At 39.4% G+C, this 18,203-nt stretch overlaps 1 protein-coding gene across 9 annotated transcripts in view; it reads left to right on the plus strand.

Moving 5' to 3' along the window:
- The window catches only part of znf217 (zinc finger protein 217), a 62,813-nt gene that overhangs the window by 38,654 nt on the left and 5,956 nt on the right, over window positions 1–18,203 (plus strand). For all 9 annotated transcript variants that reach the window (XM_063041486.1, XM_063041487.1, XM_063041485.1 and 6 more), the window contains exons 3-5: window positions 5,766–5,891; window positions 11,118–12,836; window positions 17,730–17,840. In XM_063041486.1, the coding sequence (XP_062897556.1) occupies window positions 5,766–5,891; window positions 11,118–12,836; window positions 17,730–17,824 (1,940 nt within the window). In that variant the 3' untranslated portion in view covers window positions 17,825–17,840. The remainder of the gene's footprint in view (window positions 1–5,765; window positions 5,892–11,117; window positions 12,837–17,729; window positions 17,841–18,203) is intronic.

Consider the following 18,203-nt stretch of genomic DNA (forward strand, 5'->3'; position numbering starts at 1 on the left):
AAGACGATAAGGGAAGAGAAAACAAAATTATCTATTACAGAACATTTTTGCAGATCAGTTGCAAATATTCGAACTGCACACGGATGTATCATTATTACTGCTTCTACTAATGGCATATCCCCATTAAAACTCAATAGTACAGTGTGTTATTTTGATATCTTTTGAAATATAAGAATACATGAAAGCACAGACAGAGGCAGTTCTCTCAATTGCCTTGAACATGTTACAGATTAATAAGTGAACCAAGTGAGTAAGATGTGTAAATTTTTCACTTCTGGCTCCACAAATACGCACACAAGGTCTGTATTACGGAGTTTCCTACCTGGTGCTTATTGGAAGAAAGGGACTGAATAAATGAGCCTGGAAGCAATGCAAATATCTTTACCTCCTTGTTTTCATCTCTTTGCCAGTGAAGGAATAATTTTGTTTTGGAATAGAAATTGTGAAGTTGAGCTACCTTTTCTGAATGACTGCTGTACAAATTGTTGTGCATAATGTAAAATTGTTCCCCATTTTAGAACTTCAGAAAATTGCGTTCATGTGGCAGTATCAGATGAGTGTAATGTAATCATCGCCAAAATGCCTTCTTTAAAAATCGCTTCCGTGACACAGAATGCCAAACAATACGTCAGCTTTAAACAAAACAACAATGCACTGTGCTACATGATTGTAGTTTGAATAATTACCTGTATCTTATCAACATTACTCTTGATGGCCCACTGCTTGGATTGAAATGAACTGTTTAGAATTGGCTTGTATTTTATTACTAATATTATTGACCAACTCATTCCTCAACCTTTTTATATAGGGGCCTGCTGAAGGCAGAGTTGATGATTATAGCTGCTATTAATGATGGTTCATCTAATGGTATGTCTACAAGGTCTACATAGTTTCCATTTATATAGTACGTTTAACATAGCAATTAAATTGCCTGAGTAGTTCAGATTATTAGCTAATGCTCAGTCTGCTGCATTATAGTCAGTAAAGCAATATCTAGAGATCACGAAGAAAGAGGGGATTGGCAGCAGATGAGCTGATTTGAAGAAGGGATTTTGAAGTATGCTTTGTAGGAAAGAGTTGGCGGCTTTGGAAGAGATTTCAGGACTTGGCAAACATGGCTGCCAATGATTGAGCAGTTAGGCAAGAGAGCAGAAACTGAGTCACTGATCTCAGTGTTCGCAGGGCTGGAGGTGATTAAAGTGGAAGTGGAGAATGTCCATGCCAGAAATTGAAATCCCAGAATGGGAATTTATCAGATTAATGTTTTCTTAAAACAAAGTCAGATGCCTGAATGACATTTAGTGCACGTGCAACCCTGGCACAGATGTATCTGTGTAGAAAAGGTATTGGGGGGGGGGGGGACGTTGAGGGATGGGAGAGAATGACTTTGAGGTAAAGACAGGCCAAGACTATATAATAGTAATTGTCCAAATATAATGAAAGGGAAGAATGAGAGTTTTAGCAGCCAGTGAACTGAGACAGGCCAGGGCCGGTGTCATGTGGACAAATGGAATTTTCGATTTTAATGATGTCACAACAATGGAAATTTGAAACTGAACAAAGATGACTGGGGTTTTGTCATTGCAATGCTCAAATCCCCCGGCATCCAAACTCAAGGATTAGGGTTTTGTGAAACTACAAAAGAGAAAAAGTTGGTCACTAGGGAACTGATTTAGGGATGAGGTTTGATAAGGAGGCTGCCCGCTTGTGGATATCTTCATTTTGAAGGAAAGGCTGTCAGTAGACACCGGTGGTAAGAAAGCAGGCTTGGGAGAAGACATTGCAGGCCAACAGCCTCCAGCATTGATGTGAGGGAGATGAGGGTCAGGTGAATACAACCCAAAGCAGTTAGATAACACCATGCTAGTTAGGGAGGCAAAGGCTGTTGGCAACCTTTGGGAAACCGTTGTTTTTTTGGGTGCTGGTTGGATGGATTCAAGCATAGGTACAGTGGTGTAGTCCCTACTGTGTTCATTCTCTCCACTGAAAATCATAACTAGCTAGATAAATATTCTGGGGAGTTAAAACTAGTTTCACTTTTTCCCCTGAATTGCCAGTCCTGTTGATGTGTTCCTTTCTGTTTATATTTTAACTTAATTGCATTCGATCAACTTCAAATTTAAAAGGTTTAAATGTGTGCATATCCTTGTTTAAAGGGTTCTTGGTTGGCCAATCTACCATGATAAAATCTAAAATTTGAATGCCCTTTTATTTCTTTCAACATTCAATCTGATGACTCTAAATTTATAAATTGTTGTTAATTTTTGAGATTATGGTACAATTGCACCATCTAGTGGTCAACCATTTTATTACAGCAGAATTATTTTTGGTTCACCAAACTGTTGATATATCCAGAATTGCATGGGTCATTACAATACTTCTATTAATAAAATAGCTTTCAACTGAATAAAAGTTTCAATGATATTTGTCACCGGGAAGATTGGAAACTAATATAGCTGACCTGTCCTGATATTTCCTTCCTTTCAGTATGTTTTTTTTTAAGCAGTCTTCGTATTTGTCATTTGCAGAATTTAATATATCTATTATTTTCTCTCCTTGACTTGCAGTCTTTAATGAATAGACAATGCATTTATGTGCTCCTGCCTCAATCAGAAATACCTTGATATAAAACAGCATTATTACTATGCTGAGTGTTTTGGGACTGAGAGAGAATGTGTTTTCATCTACAATACCTGTGAAATTGCTCTACAATGCTAGTTTTATAGTTTTTATATTTCCAGTTGTAGCAAGAGTATTTCAATACTTGTCCTTTAGCTGAGATAGAGCTTCAGGGGATTTTCAAAGTAAACATTTGATTCAATTTATTGCAAAATGTGTAAAAGTGGTTTTGGTGATGCATCAAATGTCATGATCAGCACTCCAGTGGCAACACAACAGTGGCTTAAAGAATTAAACTACTAGTTTTGATAATGCTTCGGTGATGATGTTAAGAAAATACTTCAGGACTGTGTACAGATCTATCTAGTTGCCACAGATTGCAACTGCAACTTTGATATGATTATAATGTATGATTTATAATTTTTATAATTTTTGTTTGTATCCCTGCATTTATTTGCTCAGAGCCCTAGGCTAACTATGAACAGTCTAGTATCCCTGCAATTTACAATGTCAAATGTAATTCCAATAGTGGCAACTTCGATAGCTTTCTTTATTGTAGCTACAGCCCCTCCACTTGTTAGTTTTACTTTCACTGTGGGACGATAACTGATGCCCATGGTTACAATTCTATTCCCGTTGAGCTGAACAGTTTTCGATTTGACATATCATCACGCTGCTGCCCATGCTAATATGGTACAGTATTCCCAAAACTGAACCATCCTCTGATTAACAATCGAGAGTGGGGCATTGGGATATAGTGCATCTTCAACAGCATCTAGGCTATAACTGATGTTTCACAGACACTCGTCTTCAGAAAACCTTTGAATAGGAAATAAGGCTGGAGGCACAGCTTCTCTGTTAAAGTTAGGGTATCTGACAGATTTGGACTGTGTTTATTCAGAGATTTTTTTTTAAAAAAGTAGTTAAATCACATCTAAATTGTAACTTTTATTTAAAAATACAGTATAAAATAGCATAGTACAGATAGTCCAATATGACCCACCTCATGCTGGCTGTCTATGCTAATCCCATTAGTCCTGTATCCCTCTGACTTTTCAATATAATTATGTGCTCAAATTCCTTTTTTAAAAACTCCCTCTGGCAGATTGTTGCAGATATTCACAACACTGAGTAGAAAATCTTGTGGCTCAGATCTCCTTTAAACTTCTCCACATAAACTTGGTCTCCTAGTTCTAGATTCCTCTGTGAAATGAAGACTCTATTTTCTCTATCCATACTCCTCATAATTTTATAGACCTGTATAAATTCACCCATCAGCTGTTTACATTCCAATGAGAATAAACCCGACCTATCCTATTTCCTTGTAACTTCAACCTTTATTTCCAGGCAGTATTCTGGTTAATCTCTTCTGCACTCTCTCTGTTGCTACCACATCATTCCTAGAGTGGGGTGACAGAATTACACACAATATTCCAGGCATTGATCTCCAAATTTGCCTTGGGTTACAAAGGCAAGTGCTTTTTCTCCTCGTCCATTCACCCACAGAGCCAGTTCCAGAGAGCTATGGGTCTGCACTCCGAAATAATTCTGTCCACCAAAACTCCCATGGTCCCTACCTTTTGCTTAATGTGTACTTCCAGAATCTGTCCTCAAGTGCATTACCTCACACTTACCTGAATTAAGTTCCACTTGCCAGTGCCCCATTAAACTTTTCAGTGATCTATGTCCCACTGCAGCCTTGAAGAACCTTCTTTGCTATCTGCAACTTCAATTCTCATGTCGTCTCTGATGTTCCCTGCATTCTCATTCAAATCAACTCAGTTCCCTTGTGCCTTAACGTTCTGGACCAGACTACTATGTGGGAACTTAAAAGCTTTTCTGCATCAAGTAGTTTCAAAGATAATAAAATAAGTAGACTTTTGCACTTCACTTTCCCCACAGCATCATTAATCTCATCGAATGAATTGAGTTGCTATTGATACTGCTGTTCTGGTGTAAATCTGATAGCTGGACGTGATGTGCGATTGGGAGATCAGGAATGGACAAGAGTGACTTGTGTGCTGGTAGTGCATCAACTCATCTGGGACACTTGCAGTTCACTTCAGTACTGCCAACCTGTTGCAAATAAATTCCAGATCTGGGTTACACTACTCAGTTCACTGCTACAGTTTAGCTCATTTGGGATTATGAACTTTGCTGGCATAGGTCTTAATCCATTATAGTGTGGGTCGCAAGACTAAAAGAGGAAATGACACTCAGATCATCAATGTATAAAAGGGATGATCCATGTACAAATTAAGCATATAAATAAGTTGCATTTCAGAGTGAAAATGTACACTCTAAAATGTGTTTAAACTTTCTCGGGCATGTCCTATCTAGTTCATATCATGTGTTTAAACTTTAAGTAGATGGCTTTTAGTAACATTGGTACATTATAATAGTTCATATCACTTGCTTTTTTTGAGGTATATTACCCTGATGTAGTTTGATTTTAGGGATCGATCGACAGTGGTCATTTGCAAGGTTTCTTAATTTGTAAAGTGTACACAAAGGTTCCAAATCTAGATGACCCTACTCAGTTCACTGCTGCACCACGTCGTTTCCCCTGTTGTTTTACTGAAACTCGCTTACGGAACACAAGCGCTTTGACTTGTTTTGGCAATATGTTTGCAACAGGAGGTAGTAGAAACAAAGTCCGTGGTGAAAGTGTGTATCTTTGCATTTGATCACCCTACGCAGTTGCAGTTAGGTTTTGTGTAAAACTATTACACCTCCAAGATTAAGGATGGCACAATTCAACAGCAGATAATGTTGCCGCCTGGAGTCCAGTGATCCAAGTTGGGTCTTAAGCTCTATGACTGTCGGTGTGGAGTTTTTAAATGTTCTCCTGGTGTCTGAATGGATTTTCCTCCCATGTCCCGAAGACATGCCTGATGGTATAGAGAAATAAGCAGGGGAATGTGATTGCTCTGAGCTTGGTTAGATTGTGGGCAAATGGTTTCCTACTGTAGTAAGGGAATATGGGAATTGAAACACTTTGTAGTATATTTCCAATACTTTTTAAAATTAGGTCAGTCAAATAGCTTTTTTGCACATCGGCTATCCTCGTAAATTCAGGTAAAGATATTTACACTTTGTGAATAATTTGAGAGGAATGATGGACTTTTAAACCTTTTTCCCCCCAGATCGGAGTGAGGATGGCTCAGAACGAGGAAGAAGCAGAGAGTCTGGCTCATCTGGTGAATGCAGTTACTGTGGAAAGTCTTTTCGTTCAAACTATTACCTCAATATTCATCTCAGGATTCATACAGGTGTGTCTGCATTTCCTGGTGAAGGCTTGTTACAGTGCTACAGGGGAAAATTGGGTTAGAACCATCATGAGTTGAGACATACTAAAGTATTTAAGTTGTTAAAAGAGAGGTCTTTGTGGTCAGATTGCCTTTGTCATTCATCTACTTGTTTTTTTTCACTTCCTGCCTGTGTTATTGTTCACTGCTGCATACAAGGAATGTTTCAAACATGCAGGATAAAGCCTGCAACCAGTGGGACTACACTTACTGCTATGTTGCTATTGCAAAGGGCAGAATTTAGTGAGATGTTTTATTTTGCTGTTAAGCAGTACCATCACTCTTTACATTGGTGATCCAGTCCCTCTTCACACCATCATTTAACCCATCCTTTCTGGAAGTCTGTTTCACATATCCTGTTTTCCTGTGAGTTAACAATAGCACAATCTTGTTTCTTGTTGGTTCTTGTGCAATCCGGGGCATATTACGATCGAGGAACATGTTTGCAGACTGGATATTGAACTTTTTACTGTTGGACTTCGGCCATATTCCACCGTGATACAACACTTGGCACGGGAGGTCGTTCCTGCCTGTGGCCATCGAACATGCAGCTCCTCCCGTGGAGGGTCAGACACCCTGAGCCAATAGACTGGTCCTGGACTTATTTCCCATTGGGCATAGTTTGCATTTTGTTGTTTGATTGTTGGGGTTTTTTGTATTGCTATATTTATGCTCTATTGTTGGTTGGTACGGCTGTAACGAAACCAAATTTCCCTTGGGATTAATAAAGTATATCTATATATCTTTATCTATCTAATTAAAGCCTAAAAAGGGCACCTATGAGCACCTTCCCAAAAAAATTATCTTTAACACACATGCTCCATAATTGGGAGTTCAATTTAAATTGAATTGCCCCTTCTGCAACCTATACAACTTGCTTTATTGGCCAGGAGCTTGCAATGTATTTTCCATCATATAGTGTCCTGTTTTAACCTTTTGGACTTTTAAATACAATGACCAAAAAAAACTTTTGTACTGTGCATATTTATTGCAACATTCCTATAATTCATATTCTCCTAGTGGTCAAATTTAAGTCCATTGGACTTCTCCCAATCTATATACTTAATGGTAGCATAGCGGTTGCCACAGTTTTCAGTACCAGTGATCCGGGTTCAGTTCCTGCCGCTGTCTGTAAAGAGGTTTCCTCCGGGTGCTCCTGCTTCCTACCAATTGGGTCAGTGTGAATTGTCCCATGATAAGGCTGTGGATTTATTGGGGGTTTCTGGGGGGCACAGCTCAAGGGGCCGGAAGGGCTGTATCCCAATCAATCGTTAAAGTAAATAAATAACCCAGATCTTTATGGCAGTAATTAAGGGTTTATTAACTTTTGATGGTACCTGATTATTTGCATGATTTATTCTACGTCTATCTAGTTAACAATTCACCTTGCCATTCTACTTCTGACTTGTTGGCATTATATCACTGTATTCAATTTGATACATTAATTAAAATTCAGTACTTCCAAGCAGTCAGAATTGTTAGCTGAAAAATAGGATGTATATTTCCTGGACTTGGAATTTTCCTCTTTTCCCCACATCACCCATGAATTCCGGAAAATAAAAGATGTGGAGAAAAGCTGGATATAGAGTGTTGGGTTACAATTGGCTCTGGTACACATTTGCAAGGCTAACTATCCTGTACTTGTATAAAGTGAGGAGCAGTTTCTTTTGCCAGTGGGTGGTGAATCTATGGAATTTATTGCCATGGACAGCTGTGGACCCAATTCATCTCTGTGAAAGTTGATAGGTTCTTGATTAGTAAAGGTGTCAAGGGTTACAAGCAGGTGGAGTTCGTCAACAGTGGTTGGCAGCTCATCTAAGAGGAGAATTCTGATCTCAAGCCTCCTCTGCCTTGCAGCTATAGCCACTCATGGGGTAAGCTTCGGGAGTAAGCTCTGAGGGAAAATCTGGAACTGGAGTCCTACATTGAGTTCAACAGGACTGGCAACTCCTGTGACACCACTGTTGGATATGAGATTTAAAGTCTTATTAGCTCTTTTTAGTATGACCGAGATTATTACAGTAATGCATATCTCTGTGTATTTCAAAAATAAATTGTTTGGATATTATATCCAGTAATCAGGAAAATCTGCCAGTCAGGCACCACTAAAATTGTAGATGTGCAAGATCAAGAGTTTTACTGTATATTTATTTTGGGCACAGAAGCATGTAGATATTAATCTCCAGTTGCTGCCTTTATGAGAAATCCAATCAAAATCAGGTTTATTATCACCGGCGTGTGACCTGAAATTTGTTAACTTAGCTGTAGCAGTTCAATGCAATACATAATCTAGCACATAATAATAATAATAATGTAAATCAATTACAGTATACATATATTGAATAGATTTTTTTTAAAACATGCAAAAACAGAAATACTGTATATTTTTTTAAAAAAATAAGTGAGGTAGTGTCCCAAGATTCAATGTTCCATTTAGGAATTCGATGGCAGAGGGGAAGAAGCTGTTACTGAGTGGCTGAGTGTGTGTCTTCAGGCTTCTGTACCGTACCTGATGATAACAGTAAGAAAAGGGCATGCTCCGGGTGCCGGAGGTCCTTGATAATGGACACTGCCTTTCTGAGACACCGATCCCTGAAGATGTCCTGGGTACATTCCAGGCAAGTACCCAAGATGAAGCTGACGAGATGACGAGATTTACAACCCGCTGCAATTGCAGCTTCTTTTGGTCCAGTGCAGTAGCACCCCCCCCCCCCCCAATACCAGACAGTGATGCAGCCTGGCAGAATGCTCTCCATGGTACAACTATAGGAGTTTTCAGGTGTATTTGTTGACATGAAACTCCTAATGAAGTATAGCTGCTGTCTGCTTTCTTTATAACTACATCGTTGGGACCAGGTTAGATCCTCGGAGATCTTGACACCCGGGAATTTGAAACTGCTCACTCTCTCCGCTTCTGATCCCTCTATGAGGATTGTTATGTGTTCCTTTGTCTTGCCCTTCCTGAAGTCCACAATCAGCTCTTTCATCTTACTGATGTTGAGTGCCAGGTTGTTGCTGCGGCACCACTCCACTAGTTGGCATATCTCACTCCTGTATGCCCTCTCATCACCACCTGAGATTCTACCAACAATGGTTGTGACGTCAGCAACTTTATAGGTGGTATTTGAGCTATACCTAGCCACACAGTCATGTGTATATAGAGAGTTGAGCTGGGGGCTAAGCACACACCCCTGAGGTGCGCTAGTGTTGATCGTCAGCAAGGGGGAGATGTTATCCCCAATCCACAGAGATTGTGGTCTTCCAGTTAGGAAGTCGAGAGTTAAATTGTAGAGGCCCAGGCTTCTCAATCAGGATTGTGGGAATGATGGTATTAAATGCTGAGCTATAGTTGATGAACAGCATCCTGACGTAGGTGCTTGTGTTGTCCAGGTGATCTAAAGCCGTGTGGTGAGCTATTGAGATTGCACCTGCCATTGACCTATTGTGGTGATAGACAAATTGCAATGGGTCCAGGTCCTTGCTGAGACAGGAGTTCAGTCTACACATCACCAACCTGTCAAGGCATTTCATCACTGTAGATGTGAGTGCTACCAGGCAATAGTCATTAAAGCAGCCCACATTATTATTCTTAGGCGCTGGTATAATTATTGCCTTTTTGAAGCAAGTGGGAACTTCTGCCTGCAGCAGTGAGGGGTTGACAATGTCCTTGAAGACTTCCACTAGTTGGTTGGCACAGGTTTTCAGAGCCTTACCAGGTACTCCATTGGGACCTTCTGCCTTGCAAGGGTTCACTCTCTTTAAAGACAGCCTAACATCAACCTCTGAGACCACAGGGTCATCAGGTGTAGCAGGGATCTTCACAGCTGTAGTTGTGTTCTCCCTTTTAAAGCGTGCATAGAAGGCGTTGAGTTGATCTGGTAGTGAAACATCGCAGCCATTCATGCTATTGGGTTTCACTTTGTAGGAAGTAATGTCTTGCAAACCCTGCTAGGGTTGCCGTGTATCTGATGTCACCTCCAACCTCATTTGAAATTGTCTCTTTGCCCTTGAAATAGCCCTCCACAAATCATAGCTGGTTTTCTGGTACTGGCCTGGGTCGCCGGACTTGAATTCCATAGATCTAGCCTTCAGCAGATGACGTACCTTCTGGTTCATCCACGGCTTTTGGTTTGGGAATGTACAGTGAGTCTTTGTGGGTACACATTCATCCACACAGGTTTTAATGAAGTCAGTAACGACTGCAGCATACTCGTCCAGGTTCAGAGATGAATCCCTGAATACCTAGCCCATCCTGATCATTTAATTTACAGTCCATTAAATGTCTGATACATTATGCTAAATTGAAACATGTATTTCTGCCTTTTTAAGGACTTGGCATGGCTGTCTGAGGGTAACTACTCCCAGAAGCTCTGCTATACTCGTATCATTAGCTGCTCCCATGAGAATTTTATCATGTCTTCTTTAGAGGTGATGCCCCAATGCTGTAAGCTTGCACATCTTGCCCAATTTCCTTACACACCTAGATGCGAAACCTGAGGGGTGTCAGGGGTGTCATTGTGTCATTCATAATTCTTGATTGCCTTACTCGTAGATGGTGTTTATTTTAAAACAAAACAGGTTATTGTATTATTCCCCCCCTTCCTTTCCCAGATATTCCCCACTCTGGTCTTTCACCTCTCTTAACTGCCTAACACTTCCCCTCCTCCTCCCCTTTCTCCTAAGGTCCTCTCTCCTCTCTGAACAGATTCCTCCTTCTTCCAGCCCTTTACCTTTCCCACCCTCCTGGCTTCCCCTTCCATCACCTTTTTATTCTGGCGTCTTCCCCCTTCCTTTCCAGCTTTAAACAAGGGTCTTGGCCCAAAGCATTGACTGTTCATGAATTTCCATAGAAGCCACCTGACCTGCTGAGTTCCTCCAGTATTTTGTATGTATTGCTTCAGATTATTGTATCAATCTCATAATTATAAAAACACACTGCTAGCAATGAAACTTCCTCTTTAATGGTGGTCAGCTTTTGCTTCATCATAAAAATGTCACTAGATCATTTTCTCTCCTTTTGTCTCATTAGTGGCACATGATTCTCAAGATTGAAATAATTTCAGTTACAGATCTGATCATTCAATTACTTTGAGCTTCTGGATTATGGATTTTTTTTAAGGTTTTAATAATTGCAGACTGTTCTAATGTTGTGGCATATTTAAAACAAGTAAACTTCACTTTTTGTTTCAGGTGAAAAACCGCATAGATGTCCTCTCTGTGACTATGCTGCAGCTCAGAAAACCTCACTCAAGTATCATTTGGAGCGACATCACAAGGGTGAGCAGAAAAGAACTGAAGAAAGGAGTGAACCTCTGAAGAATTCATTGGCATCTGCAAAATTGGAAGTAGCACCAAAAGAAATCAGTGAACCTGTTCAAGAATCTGCAGACGGCAAAAGGTTGTTTACAGATTCGTTGGGCAGTGCCAAAGATTTAGATGCAGACTTTCCTCGGGGGAAACAGAAACGGATTCATTCATCTACTAGCCCAATTTTTCAAAACGCTGATTTTTCAAATATGAGTAGGGAATACCCAGACCTGAACACAAGTACAAGTTTCCATCACAATCGACAGATCTTCTGCAAAACACTTTTGCCTGTTCCATATGGTGAGGAATCGAAGGATGAAAATCTGGTGGCTGAGCTGCAGAGAAGTAACTCCGATACAAAGGTTGTTATTGAGCTGGATGATTCCAAGGTCTTGGAGGAATGTTTAATGGCAGAAAATAATGCACAAGAGAATATTGCTAGAAGTACGAAGGTGGAATCCACTTCAATAAATGACCAATGCTACATTAGTGCTAGAGGTAACATGGAGGACTACTGTGATAAATATGAATCCAGCTTATCAGAAAAGCCTTTAAATCTTTGTACCACAATATATCAGCAAAGCCTGTGCAGTGGTAGTAGTCCTCAGGGAAATGCACCTACCTCATTTTCCAAGAGTGCCTTACAGAGCAATACATGTCCATATTGTACCTACAGAACTTTTTACCCAGAGGTCTTAGTGATGCACCAAAGGTTGGTACATAAATATAATCCTGACCTAAGTCCAATAAATGGATTTCGAAATGCTTTTCATAACGAGTCAATTAAAAGCAGGCGCACTGGATGCCCTCCTGCACTATTAGGTAAAAATGTTTCTTCTTTGCTTGCCACCAAAGAAATGAGCAAACCATTTTCACGCCGGACCAAGTCACCACTACCAGCCGGTCCACCGGATGCTTCAGACTTGCTACCTGGAAAGGCAAAATCATCATCTTCCTCTCACCAGTCTCTGTGCAATAATCTCCTTCCCTCTGCAGCAGATTCTAGATCTGGTGACTTTAAAGCATTCAAGGTGACCCAGAATCCTAACATACATCTTGAAAGCTATGGATCTGTACATTCTGAAACTAGACAGATGCAAGAGGTTGTGCAAAAGACAGAAATAAATGGATCCTCAGAAGCTGGTACTAGTAAGAGAAATATGTCCGAAAAGTCTGGTACTAAGTTGGACTATGAATCTGAAGGACCCATGGGACCTTTGTTTAGATATGACAGTCACTGGGCTTCAAATGTTAGCAAAATGTGTCTTACTAATGTGTCTGAGAATCAGGGAGGTTTGGACTCGCATGAGCCTACAGCTAAAAGAATGAAAATAAATAGTCCTTTAAGAAATGATCAGCTTTCATTTGGAATCAGGAGGAGTATCCAAGGAAGAAATATGAAACTATCTCAGGAGATATCCCCTATTCAGGCAAGAAGCACAGGGGTATCGACTAAGCCAGGATCACCCTTGGAGTTGAGTGGAATTGATTCTCATTGGAATGTATTGAAAATTTTGAATTCCTGCAACCCACAAGATCTTGCTTCACTGTACAGCACTTGTGGACCCAGTAACAGTAGAGATCCTAATACTGCTCAAGAAGGTAGGAATGGTTTATATTTGGCTTCAGACATTTTTAAAGTGTTATCAATACTGTATGAAAACATTTAAAAAAAAAACTTGCTGCAGGCAGTGTTTTATTTGTTTTTAAATGGCGATCTCATGAGGATTTGATTCAAGGGAACCAAGAGGAGGGTTCAAATGTTGCTTAATTGATTAGATCCAGACGTTCATTAAGCTCTCCTAGTGCTCTGATATTTAAATTTTACTTTTATCTTGGAAGTCACAAACTAGTTATTTCTAACTTTGATACTGTTTCCTCCTTCTCAGTAATCTGACTTCCCCTTCCCCTCCCATGCCAAATGTGTACAAAGTTCCCAGAAACCAAGTTGAAGTTCAGAAAACTAGCTTGATTTTAAAGAAAATTAATGTTATATTCACTAGTTTCACATGGGCCATTTAATTGTGTTCATTTTATTAGAGGCTTTTGTAAAACATCACTGCCCTTTTGGTTCATACGAACATTTAAACAGAAAATGCGCAGGGAACAAATCAGTGTTTACATGTGCTGAATGGCTGACAACACCATCTGCTATGGGCCAGCAACTTCATTATGATTGCCTATGAACTTGTCTACAAACTGCTGATCTTTAGTTGTGTTGAAGTCAAATTATTGACTTGCAAATGTGATGGATTAAATGAAGATTCATATTAAATCTGCAGCATCAATCTTTAGATTAAATTTGTGGCCTGTCAGTGTTAGAGGTCTGGAACCTGTAAGATGAAAGCCTGAGGACTAATTACTCTACTAAATCTTTTAACACCATTTCACTAGAAATAGATATTGAATGAGAAGTATTACTGATCCAACTTCCAGTTTACACTTGCTAACGTAGGCAGCAGGAAGTGCTACATGTCTTCAAGCCCAAAGTATCTTTTGAGCCCTTTGAATTACAAAATAGGCTTTGTTGGTCTGTGACAGCATTCTCTGGGCTGAGTATTGTGTTGGATGAAAGATCAGGAGTGACATGGGAAATGCATTACACTCAGCGAGCTTGATTAGCCCATGATGTTTCCAATCACTGCTTGTTCATCATACTGATTTTTTTTATTTGCCCAGAGGAGACAGGAAAGTGCTGGTGCCACTCATTTCCTGTTACTTTTGCATCAGTTGCCCCTATCAAGGTGGCGACGTTCCATCTTGCCTGACTTGCTGGTTGATGAATGTCTGAAAATAAAGCCAGCTGCTTGGAAAGGATCATGCCTGACAAGAGTATGATGCTACTGTAGAGATTTATCAAGCTTGTGGCTTTTAATTTAATGCAATTTATTCATACTTGCTGCCTTGCACTTTGCAGGGATTGTCAGCACTGATGACAATGAAGGCTGTCAAGTAGTCATGCAGAGCCTCATAGTAGCCAGAGAAGGGTCCTGGCATATCAGAAATGCTAATGATATCTTCCTGTCCTGAATTTTAACATGATCATTTTCCCCTGCTGTTTTCTGGTCATAATGCAACTTGGGACACATACAGGGCATTGAGATTTGTCAGCGAAGGGTATGCAAAACTGATTATTGTTGCACAGCGACTGTTCGCATCCTCCAGCCAGTGAGTTGATATCCTTTAAGGATACAGTACTATTGGTCGATTATGGATCTTCTGATGTGTTTATAGTATATGGTGCATCAGCTTTGGAAGATGGTGTTGGGAAAACTGTTTGCACAATGTCAGCTATATCTCAATGAATACATAAGTTTATTGCAAGCATTTCTGTATCTAACAGCCAAGCTCTGATTAATCCTCCTGAGTCTTCATTCTGAGAAAGTTGCTGGAATTTGAAAGGCTTATGTAGTAACTAGGAACTTTGAATAGCTGCAGATCCTTTTTAAAAATAAAACTAGTTTGATTTCTGCTTTGCGCAGGGGGAAAAAGTGGTGCTAGGAGGGTGTAGCAAATGTTCCTTGTTATAAAATGGAGTGATAGCTGATTTAATGGCACATTTTAAATAATTTAATATTTTTGCTTTTATGTCATTTTATTTATGTCATTTAAGTCCTCTTTAAGACTCATTTTATCAGTGTTCTAGAAGAAGATACTTTGAATTTGCCCCTATTTTGTGAAAGAATATTAATTTTGTGTTGAACAGCATAGAAGTGACTTATGCTTTCACTAACTAATCGTGACTGTGTTTAAGACAGATTAGTTAGTTGGATACTTCTCCACGGTACTATTCCACGTTTCTTGCAGCTTTATGATAAATCCAAAATGGGCATTTAGGATAAATATCAGTGGGATGTTTGAAGAAAGCACAAGTTAAGCCCACCCTTAACTCTTCTAGTTTTAAGATGGAATTAGAGAATGTAAGTGGGGTTATTGGTTTCTCTCATTCTGGCCAAATAAAATGTGCTTCTCCAGTTCCAGTGAATTTGAGGGACCACACTTGCTTCAGTCTCAGTTAGCTGTTGTTGGCAGAATCACAGATGCTGACAAGGGGCTGTACAGTAGCGCAATAGATCAGCTGTTTAAGTGGTGTCGCAGTAACAGCCTTGCACTCAATATCAGCAAGACCAAGGACTTGTTTGTTCCAAAAACATCGTGTGTGTCTCCAGCCTCCTGTACCTTTTGCCTGATGGTAGAAATGGTCAGTGGGCATGTCCTGGGTGGTGAGGGTATTTAATGATGGATACCACGATGATAGAAGATGAAGAAATAAGAGGGAGGTTTTTTTTTGAAAAGTAAATTATAGGTCAGCTATCTTGATTTCGGTGGTTGGAAAGACGTTAGATTCCATTATTAAGGATGTGGTTTCAGGGTACTTGGCAGATGATAAAATAGGCTGAGGTCTGCATGGTTTCCTTAAACGGGATCTGTTGGAATTCTTTGAAGAAGTAACAGGCAGGATAAATTAAAAAAAGGAATGTTAGTGGATGTAGTGTACTTGGATTTTCACTAGGCCTTTGACAAAATGTCACATGTGAGGCTGCCGAGCAAGATAAATCCCATCATATTACAGGAGAGATACCATCCTCTCCGAATATCAAGGACATCTTCAATGCAATGCCTCAAGAAAGCGGCATCCACCATTAAGGGCCATCATGATCTAGGACATGCCCTCTTCTCGTTACTACCATCAGGGAGGAGGGACAGAAGCCTGATGACACACATGCTCCATGTTCAACCTTTTAGGAACAGCCTCTTCCTGTCTGTCATCAGATTTCTGAACAGCCCATGAACATTACCTCACTATTTTAGTTTTTTTTGCACAGTTTGTGGTTTTATATTTGTTATAACTTGGTATTTTTTATATATTGCACTGTACCACTCTCACAAAACAAATTTCATGACATATGTCAGTAATAGTAAACCTGATTCTGATGTGCCCACTTTTGTCATCCTTAATTTTATGACTTGCAGATTTATGTTCCCATATATTTTAAAGTACAACTGTGGAAGATTTTTTTATCCCTTAACATTTAGTTGGCATTTTTGTGACAACTATCAGCAGAGGTTTTGATTATTTTAAAAAAAACACAATATCCAGAAATACGTCAATCAATCTGGTGACAGGTTAAGCTAAAATGAGTATAGAGCTTGATTCAGACTTTACCAAATCTTGGTTTTGGACTGTTGTATCAATATGCAAGTAAAACATCTCTCCGTGCCATACAAAAAACTAATGTAATTGTCCTGCAACTCTGCTGGAAATGAATGAGTGTGATACATGGTTAGATACCTAAAGGACCTATTATGGTCAAGTATCCAGATGCTGCTTGTGCTCTAAAGGCTGGTCAGATATCAGTTGATTAAAGACCCCTATAGCAATTCGATTCCTTCATACTTTTGTATGCTAAAGATTTGGCCATCAAATCTGAGAGTGGAGTACATATAGGACTTTTAAGTCATGTTAAGTCTTAACATAATTGTTTTGTAAAACTGGCAGGGTACCATGTCATGTTTGCTTTTATTTGGCCTAACCTAGGGATCAATTGTCCACTAATTTGATCCATATTAATAAAGACTGGTCTTGAATTAGAATGATTATTCTTTTTCCATATACCGAGATCACAAGATCTTAGTTTCTTTTACTCCCTTGCCCTTCCTAGCCAGGTGGTATCACTGGTTGAAGTCAGCTACTTTCAAGCTTTAGTGCTAATTCTGAAGCTATTGTGTGAATGTAGGTTGCTTTAGATAATGTAATGTATAGATTCCTCAGTCAGTCAATTTTACATTTTGCTTTTTAAGCTGTCAATTAGACAAGTAAGTTCATTTTAAAGGAATACACTTATTTCACTGTACTCTGATATATCAATGTTTTCCATGGATTCTTTCAAAATTATCTTTGAAAAATTAATCTTGATTAGTCTTGAATGAAGAGTAAATTAATGATCTTGTTGCAAAGTCAAGATTGCCACTGCGAATTTAAGTCCAAATCAACATATACAAAATGCTGGAGCAAGTCAGGCAGCATCTATGGAGTAGAGCGAACAGTCGATGTTTTCGGCTGAGACCCTTCATCAGGACTCTGCCCAAAATGTCAACTGTTTATTCATTTCCAAAGATGCTGCCTGACCAGCTGAGTTCCTCCAGCATTTTGTGTGTGTTTATTTGGATTTCCAGCGTCTGTAGATTTTCTTGTTTGTAAGTCCAAATTACTTAGTTTTGAAATGAAAACTTTTTTAAAAAAATTAGAAACTTTATTAATAATTGTACCATATGATATGCATGTTTTGAAATTCAGGATCATGTATTATAAGTAATTTTTTCATTTTACTTGGGTTGGATGGAGAAAGAGTAATAGCCAGATTCAAAAAGTACACTAAACTTTGGTCATTTGTATCAGTAAATTGACATTTTGTCCCACAAAGTGTGTATGATGATTAATTTTAACTTGGGTACATGGCAAAAAGCAGTTAATTTGACCCATTTGTGTTACAGTGAAGAGGCCGCTCCAGTATCTGCAACATTCTAACAGTATGTCACAAAAGCGGAGCATTAATCACTCTCTCGATAAGGAGTACATGACTCAATGATGCCCGTCGATGGAAGGTAATTGCAGGGACAACAGTAGGTGCTGTGCAGACTGTTGTATGAGGATTAAGCAATCATTGTCCCACCTGGCTCCTACTATCATCCTTCAGCCCCCCCACCCCAGAATGCCTATCTCCTACTGGCCCCCTGTCTCACTCATCCTCCCCTCTTTTATGGTGGTCATCTTCATTCTCCACTTGAAATGATATCAATTTCATCCTTCACTCAAATTTTATGATGCTTCCAGCAGTTTATTTTTGTTCCGGGTTCCAACAGCTGTAGTTTCTATGACAATTAAACACTATTGTAATAGTCTGTCCACTTAGTCTAACATCCAAGTAACTTTCTCAGTAAGTCTTGATCTTGCATTTTTCTCACCTA

Source organism: Mobula hypostoma, chromosome 2 (assembly GCF_963921235.1).
Source record: "Mobula hypostoma chromosome 2, sMobHyp1.1, whole genome shotgun sequence".
NCBI classification, from domain to species: Eukaryota; Metazoa; Chordata; class Chondrichthyes; order Myliobatiformes; family Myliobatidae; genus Mobula; species Mobula hypostoma.